General features: G+C 50.9%; 1 protein-coding gene across 1 annotated transcript; it reads right to left on the bottom strand.

The window, feature by feature from the left end:
• Positions 1–3284: 3284 nt before the first annotated feature.
• On the bottom strand, positions 3285–6267 carry LOC135223351 (basic proline-rich protein-like). The gene is made up of 2 exons (XM_064261815.1): positions 4244–6267; positions 3285–4110 (listed from the first exon to the last, which is right to left on the bottom strand). Exons 1-2 carry the CDS (start codon positions 6265–6267, stop codon positions 3285–3287), a joined length of 2850 nt encoding a protein of 949 aa, XP_064117885.1.
• Between the last annotated feature and the right edge of the window lie 4550 nt (positions 6268–10817).

A 10817-nucleotide genomic window follows, 5' to 3' on the forward strand; every position in this document is an offset into this window, starting at 1 on the left:
GTAAATGGTATACTAATGACATAAAGTCGCAACAGAACTACGAAACTAATTTTATTGGGCAATTCGATAGTTTTCTATAGAAACAGTCAAAAGGACTGCTTGGCCGTTAACGGTAGGTGTAGGACCTTGGCCGTTCTAGTGTTACGTCAAACATAAAATGTCCTAAAAAAATGCAAAAGGTGGATTGTATGTTTCCACCATAAGAAAAATTAATAAAGAAATAAAAACTTTAAGAAAATGTAAAAGTGGGTTGTATGTCGCCAAAAAAATAACTTAAAAAAAAAAATGAAGAATGTGGACTGTATGCCATCACAAAAAAAAAATTAAAACAAAACCTTTAAAAAATAATAGAAATGCAAAACGTAGGGTGTATATCCTAAAATAAAACAATAAATAAAAAGAATAGATAAATAAAAAAGAAGCAAGTGTGTAAGTGACGAAATTCACGCACACGCAAATTTAGCCACAAATAACGTCTAATTTTGAGGCTCTTTTCATTGATAACTTATTTCACCCAAGTGAAATTATAACTTGTGCTTCTCCCTTTAGCACTTGATTAAATTTCCCTTGGCTGAAATAAATTCCTAATGAATAAAGACCTCCATATTGGACGTTATTTGTGGCTTAATTGATTGCAACTCTGCCACATTACAGGGGTGCCCACAAAATGGCCCAAATGGTAAGGGTATATGTAATGGCCTTGGGTATTTTTTTGGAGGGTCGAATGGACTTTTCCCTCAAACTGAAAATAACGCAGCCTAATGGCAAGTAATTGGTCATTTGCAATTCAGCCATACTGCAGGAGTGCACAAAACTCCTTATCACCAGCGGAGTTTCCATCGCTGCCATATAGTTGTTGCCACGACGAAGGGTAGGCAATAAATGAGGGCATGACCTCGAGTTGACCGTCCGACTGACAGTTCTACTCTTTCCATGTGGACGGACGCTCATCCGTCGAACGGTCGTGGGTGGACTGACAGGTGAACCTGAACGTGAATACCCGCTGGGTGTTAGCTGGCGAAACCTACTACTTTGAATTTTTGTTTGGTAGCTCTCAAAGTTATTCTCCGTAGGAGGATAGTCCCGTCGGTGCACCTCATTCGGTACAATGTAGGTATTACTTAAGGTCCTTTGCAACGTCCCTTCGGCCCCTAGCTGCAACCCCCTTTCATTCCTTTTACTATACCAAAGTTCATATTCTCTTTCTTTCATCTTACTGTCCACCCTCTCCTAACAATTGTTTCATAATGCAACTGCTTTGAGGTTTTCTTCCTGTTACACCTTTCAAACCCTATACTGTCTCTTTCCGTTTCAGCGCTGAATGGCCTTAGTTACCCCAGTTCTTGGCATAATGCCAAAAAATCTATATCTATATATAACAACAGATGAGCTTATGACTCAAAGTTCATTTTTTGCTCGAGGTTAATAGAAAAAAATACGAATTAATTACGTCACAAATCTATATGTTCAATATAACCATTGGTCAGCTGACACGCAAGTTTTAACAAGAGGAAAAAAAAGAAAAACCATCTAGCCTCAGTAGTTTTCAAGATCTGAGGACGGACAGAGAGAGTGCAGACGGACAGACAAAACCATTTCAATAGATTTCTTTTACATAAAAAAAAAACACTCACATACACACCCGCTATATTTTGATAAATCAAAATATCTCTCGTGGAATATAGAAAAGCAACGAAAAAGCGAGAGAGAGGAGAGCATATGAACTGGGTATGGCCTGTGTAGGTAACAAGGATTCAAGTTTGAAGAAAATTTGGCGTTACCTAGCCTTGGTGTGGCTGCCTATTCGCTGTTGAGGTTTCTCCTGACTGATGATGGAGCTGAACAACGCAAGGAAAAGGAACTGGACGAGAGAACTGCGGCCTTGCGAGACACCATCTAGTGTCAGAGAGAGCAGCGCATGAACTTGGACAGGACAATTCTTCAGCTGCATGAAGAGATACAGAAGGGAGGCGGAAGGGAAGAAGCCACTCGTGTAATACAGATCTCTCAGGAGGTGTTGCAACAGCAGGCCTGGCAAGGCAGGGCCCACTTACTGGAAGCTGTAGCGTTGTTTCTGAATCAGGAGAAGGATCAAGAGACGAGGGAGAAACGGCAGCTGGAAGACAAGATCCTCAAGATGCAGACGAAAATCAGCAGCTGAAGAAGAACACGAAGGAAATTGGACCGAGAAACGATGCCCTATGTGATAGGATAAGGAAAGTGAGAGTGCAGTTGACAGAGGCAGACTGCCTGCTTGAGAGGCTGGAGAAATTCCTACAACAGAAGGAGAAAGACCGAAGAAGCAGCGCGGATGACGAGGCTCATCCAGGAACAAAACGAGGGAACTGAAAAGCGGGAATCCGACAGGAAAGACCTCAAGCTGAGGTTCCAACGCCTGCATAAGGATGTGGAAGATCTCTGGAAGAGAAAGTGTGTACTCCAGTCTGAAGTGTGAAGTTGAGGAGGCGAAACTCAAGAGGAACGAGCTGGCATGCCTTCTAGAGGAACGAAATCGTCGCCTGGGGTCGCTGGAGAGGAAGGCCGGAGTCCAGGGCGAAGGGAACGACCAGCTGGAAGATGAGGTTCGACAGTTGCGAGAAACGAAGGAGAAATTGGTGAGCGACCTGAAGAACATCCAGGAGAACTACAGACGCCTGGAGATTCGAGAACCACTGAAAAGTGCAGAAGCTGGTGTCGATCTTGAAGGAATGGAGCGATCAAGTGTGGGTTGGCCTCGCTCAGACGGATGAAATGTGAAAAATTTGAGGAGAATGTTTGTTATATAGAAAGTATGATGTTTATTTGTAATAAATTTGCTTTGTTAATCATTGAGGGAAAGTGAACTTGAAGGGAAATAAATATATTAAAATGTTTTTTTAGAGTTTTATTGATTCCTGGAAGGCCCGTTGGTGAATAACCACTGGTTGCAAGCAACGTAAAAAACAACATACAGACAAACAAAGAAAAGATTCGTGGAAGGGAAAGGAAAATAAAAATAGGAGGATTATAGAAAGGGTAAGGAAAATGAAAGGAATCGTGGAGGTGCCAGGAGAAGAAGAAGGGGATTCAGAGAAGCCCCAGAAAAATTGAGAGGATTGAGTCTGATTCGTGGAGGTGCAATGTGAAGAAGCAGAGGATTCATAGGTGACCCAGGAAAATTGAGAGAACTGAATAGGATTCGGGGAGGTGCCAGGAGAAGAAGCAGAGGATTCAGAGAATCCCCAGGAGAACTGTAAAGATTCAGTGGCATATTCTGGTTCTAACGCTAAGAAAAGTTGTTGGTATTAGCCGGGACGGGCGGGCGAGGCCCGCCGCGCGTCCCGGGACTGGCAGGCGAGGCCCGCCGCGTGCCCCGGACGGGCGGCGAGGCCCGCCGCGTGCCCCGGGACTGGCGGGCGAGGACCCGCCGCGTGCCCCGGGGACGGGCGGGCGAGGCCCTCCAGCGTTGCCCCGGGACGGGCGGGGGAGGCCCGCCGCGTGCCCCCCCCCTGGACGGGCGGGCGAGGCCCCGCCGCAGTGTCCCGGGACGGGCGGGCGGGCCCGCCGCGTCCCGGGACGGGGGGCGCGCCGCTGTCCGCCGCGTGTCCCGGGACGGTGGGCGAGGCCCGCCGCATGTCCGGGGATTGGGCGGGCGAGGCCCGCCGCGTGTCCCGGGACGGGCGGGCGAGGCCCCCGCCCGGGTGTCCCGGGACGGACAGGCGAGGTCCGCCGCGTTGCCCTGGGACGGGCGGGCGAGGCCCGCCAGGGTGTACCGGGACGGGCAGGTGAGGCCCGCCAGGTGTCCCGGGACGGGCGGGCGAAGCCCGCCGCGTGTCCCGGGATGGATGCGGGCGAGGCCCGCCGCGTCTCCCGGGACGGGTGGGCGCCGGAGGCCCGCCGCATGTCCGGGGATGGGCGGGCGAGGTCCGCCGCGTGTCCGGGACTGGCGGGGAAGGACGCCAGCAGTCGTCCCGGGACGGGTGGGCAAGGCCCGCCGCATTGTTGTCCCGGGATGAGTGGGCGAGGGCAGCCGCGTTTTGGGATCTATTGTCCGGGAAGGGCCCAGGAGGGCCAAGGCACGCCGCGATGTCCCACGGAGACGGGGAGGGCGGGGCAAGGAGGCCAGGGCCGCTTGTCCAGGGAATGGGCGGGCCCGGGAGAGGACCGCCGCGCTGCCCCGGGACGGGCGGGCGAGGCCCGCCGCAGTCCCTCCGGGATGGTCGGGCGAGGGCCCGCCGCGTTTAGCTTTCTTTTGGCCCTTTACAGGGTGGGCGGGCGAGGCCCGCCGCGTGGTTCCCGGGAAATGGCGGGGCGGGCGAGGCCCGCTGTCCCGGGATGGGCGGGCGGGCGAGGCCCGCCGCGTGCCCCGGGAACGGGCGTGGGCGGGAGGTCCCGGGGCCGCATGGTCCCGGGATGGGTGGGCCGAGGCCGCCGCGTGTCCCTTGACCGGGTGGGCGGGCGAGGCCGCCGCGTTCCCTGGACTGGCGGGCGGGCGAGGCCCGCAGGCGTGTCCCGGGATGGGCCGGGCCGGGCGAGGCCGCCGCGCGGAGTGAAAGGGGGAAAGCCCCAAAAAGGGTCCAGGGACTGGGCGGGGCAGGCCCGCCGCGTGCCCCGGGAGCGGGCGGCGAGGGGCCCGGGCCGCGGCCCCCGGGACGGGGCGGGCGAGGCCCGGCCCGCGTGCCCCGGGACAGGCTGGCGCGGCCGCCGCGTGTCCCAGGATGGGCGGGCGGGCGAGGCCCGCCGCGTGTCCCAGGATGGGCGGGCGGGCGAGGCCCGCCGCGCTGCCCCGGGACGGGCGGGCGAGGCCCGCCGCGTGTACGGGACTGGCGGCGAGGGCCTGCCGCGTGTCCCGGGATGGGCGGGCGAGGCCCGCCCGGGCATGCCCTGGTACGGGCGGGCGAGGCCGCCGCGTCCGTCGGGACGGGCGGGCGAGGGCCTGCCGCATGCCCTGGGACGGGCGGGGGCGAGGCCCGCCAGGTGTCCCGGGACGGGCGGGTGAGGCCCGCCACGTGTCCTTGGGACGGGCGGGCGAGGCCGCCGCCGTGCCCGGGACGGGCGGGCGGGCGAGGCCCGCCACGTGTCCCGGGATGGGCGGGCGGGCGAGGCCCGCCGCGCGTCCAGGGACTGACGGGCGAGGCCCTGCCCGCCGCTACCCCGGGACGGGCGGGCGAGGCCCGCCGCGTGCCCCGGGACGGGCGGGCGAGGCCCGCCGCGTGCCCCGGGACGGGCGGTGTGAGGCCCGCCGCGTGCCCCGGGACGGGCTGGCGCGGCCCGCCGCGTGCCCCGGGACGGTGTGGGCGAGGCCCGCCGCGTGCCCCGGGACGGGCGGCGCCCGCCGCGTGTCCCGGGACGGGCGGCGAGGCCCGCTGGGTGTCCCAGGACGGGCGGGGGGACGGGCGAGGCCCGCCAGGTGTCCCGGACGGGCGGGCGAGGCCCGCCGCATCTCCCGGGACGGGTGGGCGAGGCCCGCTGCATGTCCGGGGATGGGCGGGCGAGGCCCGCCGCGTGTCCCGGGACGGGCGGGCGAGGCGCCGCATGCCCTGGGACGGGCGGGCGAGGCCCGCCGCGTGTCCCGGGACGGGCGGGCGAGGCCCGCCGCATGCACCTGGGACGGGCGGGCGATGCCCGCCAGGTGTGCCACGGGACCGGGCGGGCGTGACAGGCCCGAAGCCGTAGGTGTACCGGGACGGGCGGGCGGGCCCGAGGCTGCCGGGGCCGTGTCCCGGGACGGGCGGGCCGAGGCTGCCGTGGTCCCAGTGACGGGGCAGGCGAGGCCCGCCCCGGCGTGTCCCGGATGCGGCGGGCAAGGCCCGCCGCGTGCCCCGGGACAGGCGGGCAAGGCCAGCCGGGTGTCCCGGGACGGGCGGGCAAGGCCCACGCCGCTGTGGGACGTCCTGGGTATGGGCGGGCGAGGCCCACCGTCGGGTGTCCCGGGACGGCGGGCAGAGGCCTGGGCCTGGGTGTCCCCGTGAACGGCCAGGCGAGGCCCGCGCGTGTCCACGTGGATGGGCGGGCAAAGGCCGCGCCGGCCCGTTGCCCCGGGAAAAGGCGGGCAGGCCAGCCGGGTTCCCGGGGACGGCGGGCAAGGCCCGCCGCGTGGGTCCTGGGATTGGCGGGCCGATGCCCGTCGGTGTCCTGGCGGGCGGGCGAGGCCCCCGCGTGTCCGGGATGCGGGTGTCCCTGGACGGGCGGGCGAGGCCCGCCGCGTGTCCCAGGGATGCGGGGTGTCCCGGACGGGCGGGCAAGGCCCACCGCGTGTCCCGGGACGGGCAAAGGAAACCAAGACATTTTAAAATCTGATGCAGGCCGGTAAATTTCGGACATTATTTATACTAAAAACAAGGTCTCCAGAATTGTTGCTATAAACAGCCGAGGAATTCAGTCAAAATGCATTTGAAATCTAAAAGAAAAAAATGCAGAGATCATAAAGCAGAGAGGAAGGCCCTAATTTGTTAAACCACAAAGGCAATTTTGTTTTCGTATGATTCGTTTAATATACCTTTTGAGAGAACAATAGAAAGGCATGTGCCGAATGTGGTCAAGTGCATCATTGCCAAGACTCCAGATATGCAGGCTATTTGCGTTGTGGCATATCCAAGGCTCAAGAACGAAGTTGCAAAGTAATCAGAGGCATAAAGCAAGTCAATGTGACGCATAGGGTAACCCAGATCCTGCAGACATCTGTGAAAATAGATGTGCCAAGCATCATGACAAGGAGCGGATGCTTAAGTTAAGATTCACGCCAAAAGGATGCTAATAGTGACTTCAGTAGCTTTTACTTCACTGTTTTAACAGGAAATCATTTATAATCGAAAATTATCTTTCTTTCGTCTTCTCATTTTTCTTCTTTCAAAGTGCGTTCTCAGACCTGGAAAACGTAATAGGGTGTTGAAAATGCAGATCAGGATTGCTTCCTGAACTTAGGTACTTGAAGCCTGGTACGCAGCAGCACTTCCATGAGTTTCCCCTCTGATCCAACTCCCAAATGCTGTTTGAGAACTTAGAAATTCCACTCGTCAGATATAATATATTATATATATATATATATTATATATATTATATATATATATCTATATATATATATACTATATAGATAATTATATATATTATATATATATATATATATATATATATATATATATATATTGTTTTGAGTAATATACACTAGAAAGATGATACATGGAAATGGTTGTGCTTGCTGTTAATCCACGGGTCCGCCCTTCAGATGTCATAGCGTGTTTCTCCAAGTTATTGTTGAGGGTAATCTTTCCTGGATGGGGGTCGCCTCCCATTATTCTTGTTGTGAAATGTGAATGGTTTTAGTCTCCCCAGTCAGCCTTGTCCTTACTCACAATTTCGAACCACTTCATTTCCACTACGAGAATGCTTTCCATACTTACTTATGCTTATGACTGTGAACCATGTTCAAGAAAGCTGCTTCGCTGAAGCTGATATGATCATCTTTTGCATTTTCACTGGTAGTGTGGAAGCTGAATTAGTTAGCCAAAACATATGTTCGATACATGTCAGTTAAAATGTAATGGCGTCATTCTGGCGTCATTGTTGCTGAAAGCAATTTATAATAAGCATTGGAGAGGTCATTTTCTGTTTGCTACAGTTTTCAAGTAACTAAGTAGAAATGTGAATTTTGTCATTCCGAAGTAGTTTCAGCATCATAGCCTTAGGTCTTTTGAGAGGGTGATAACCTCCCCACCGCCACCCCATAAAATTAAAGTTCTATGGTCTGTCAGTCATTTCTGCTGGCTGGTCATATTTCTGGGTTTCACACCAGCTTCTCATTCCCTTTGACACCTTACGACCCTCACTAACGACCTTAGCGACAGGGCCCATGGTGGCTGAGCCATCTTAATATGAGCTAATCACCACAAATACCTGTCAGTTAGGAATAACGTGAATATAAGAGAGAGAGAGAGAGAGAGAGAGAGATAGAGAGAGAGAGGAGAGAGAAGAGATTGAGAGAGAGAGAGAGAGAGAGAGAGAGAGAGAGAGAGAGAAATTAGTCACAAGAAGAGTCTTGAACAGTAGCCATAACATGCGCGAAGTTCTAATCTAAGCGCAGCCATTAAAAACTGCCTACCTGTTTCACCTGTGTTTTAACCTTTCAACTTTTGCCGGAACTTGAAGTCTTCCGGTGACGTCACCAGCGCTACCGTCAATTAGTCAAATCCAAGAGGGGGCAGTGATTAGATAACATCTACGAATCACCACAAGTACCAGTTGGGAACAGAAACGAAGTGCCGTCTTGAAGGTGGACCTTGGAGACTCTGGAAGCAGAGCAGGAGTCAGAAAAGGGGATTAGAAAAGAGAACAGCGCGAACCGCCGTCCCAGAAAGAGGTCAGATCCCAGAGCAGTAGCGGTCAAGAGAAACTTCATTTTTTGATTCGTAGTCCTAATTGTTAAATTTATAATTGTTACTGTATCGTTCTAATTTTAGTATATGTACTGCCGAAGCAAGTACACATACTAAAATTGGGACGATTTCTCCGAACTGAAATCGTCAAATCACATTCATTCTATGAAGTGCAAGAGAACCGAATGCGAAATAAATTGAAGCAAAGCTTATGGAATCAATTGTAAAACGCTTTATAAAGCCAGAAAGGGAATTAAAGTATTAATACTGGAGATGCAATAATGTTGAAAACAACGGGGTGCGTCGCTATAATGCATATACATCAATGGTACCCCCTTTAAAGCTCTCTCTCTCTCTCTCTCTCTCTCTCTCTCTCTGTTTCCTGTTATTCATTACAACACCCACCCCCGTTCACTCAAAAGCTTTCGAAGTTTCTAATATTGCTTCCCCGACTTCCTTTCCCCGGTTCTATCACTTATTCATTTGTTTGTCTCTCTTTCAGCAACTCTTCCTCCTCCCGCCCCCCCCTTACCGTTACATTAGAGAAGGTCACCTGCTCTCACTTCATACCCCTCTCATATTCCCTTTGTCCGTTCTTCTATCACAATGGATGGCAATGCCACAGTCACTCTCCCTCTCTCTCTCTCTCTCTCTCTCTCTCTCTCTCTTCCTCCCCTATTTCCTTTACATGGTTCTTTCTCTTCTTTCACCCTGTTGTCCTTTGTTCCTCGCAGTCCTGACCTTTTACAAACGTTTATCTTCTTCTTTCAGTCTCCTTTTTTCCGATCTCCTCGGATCCGTTTCTTGCTCCGTTTATAGAATTCTGATTAAAGTAGAAGTTTTTACTCCCTACCCCTTTGCACAATCTTTCTTCACCAGGAAGCACTCCCCTTTAACAGGGAGTGGTTCCTAAAAAACGAGAAGACAATAGTCATGCACATTGACACCTACGCTGCTGAATCGTGGATGAACACCCTGCGCAGAATACTTCCGCAATATTATCGGTACCTACTCAGCAAGGGAACCTTAACACTCACAAGGGTCTACAATTGTGCGTCGAAAGCTCGTTGCACAGTTACCCATTCAGCTGTATTGATACATACATAGTATTTATATTATATATAAATATATATATAGAGCGAGCCTTTGAAACATTCCTTTAAAAACTTCCTGAAAGTTAGTTGGCTTTGGGGGTCAAAATCATTATCTAGAAGTAGATAGAGCAACTTTTTCTAAAAGATTTGATTATAACAGGAGCTACCCAGTCAAAGGAAAACTGGTGTTTTTACTAGTTATATATATATATATATATATATATATAATATATAATATATATATCTATATATATATATAAATATATATATATATATATAAGGAGTCCATAAGAGCGCCAAAATATGAAAAGTAAGTACTATATATCGGAGACTACTGTCTCTCTCTTCAGGTAGGTAGGTAATGAAGACAGAGACAACAGTCTCTGAAATATGTTACTTACTCTCCATATTTTGGCGCTTTTATAGGCTCCTTTTATTATATATATATATAATATATATATATATATATATATATATATATATATATATATATATATATATATATGTATGTGTGTGTGTGTATTCGTAGAGAGAACGGTAACTCACATGCTCTATCATTCTCTTAAAAATTCATGCAGATGAAGTTTTAGCTTAAGCAAAAATTCCTTTTTGCAGGAACACTTCCTATTCACTCGTTCAGCTCATATTGCTCTTTGCTATTTTGTCTAGGACGAGGCAGGGGAAAGTAAAGAAAAATGTGATAAAGTAGGAAAAGGAACGAGAGAAGCGGAAAGAATTCCGGACAAAAGAGAGTCTGAAGGAGATATTCCAATGTCCGATTCCCAACAAATTACATTCCAGGATTCTGGGATCCAATGAAGGGTTTGCGTTTTTGCTTTCTTTTCTCTCTCTTACTTTTGGACAAGAATTAACGCTTGTGAATGCAGACCTTTGTCATGTTGTACAATGGATAGATATGCAGTAATAATAATAATAAAAAATAATAATAATAATAATAATAATAATAATAATAATAATAATAATAATAATAATAATAATAATATTCTGTCAAAATGTTTCGACTTATTGGTCACTGGTATTCGTGTCCTACTTAGAAATCTATTAATATCATTCGATTTCAGTAAAAAACACTTATAATTAGTCCACAGAAAATTTGTATGCAGTTCTTTCAGTTAAAGCAATTGATATTAATACTTCGAATGCAGTCCTTACGCGAAATGAACAAAACTTTACGAATCCATGTGCTTAACACTAATTTTCATGAATGGAATTCGATCCATCGAGAGTGGATAAATAAACAAAGCTTAAGTCTTTATGATTTAACTGAAATGGAAGGTTTTACTTACAAGCAAATCACTCCCTTAGCTCGCTACTTCTGATATCTGATTCCTCAAATTTGTTAATCGTGTTC

Source organism: Macrobrachium nipponense, chromosome 8, assembly GCF_015104395.2.
Source record: "Macrobrachium nipponense isolate FS-2020 chromosome 8, ASM1510439v2, whole genome shotgun sequence".
In the NCBI taxonomy this organism is placed as follows: domain Eukaryota; kingdom Metazoa; phylum Arthropoda; class Malacostraca; order Decapoda; family Palaemonidae; genus Macrobrachium; species Macrobrachium nipponense.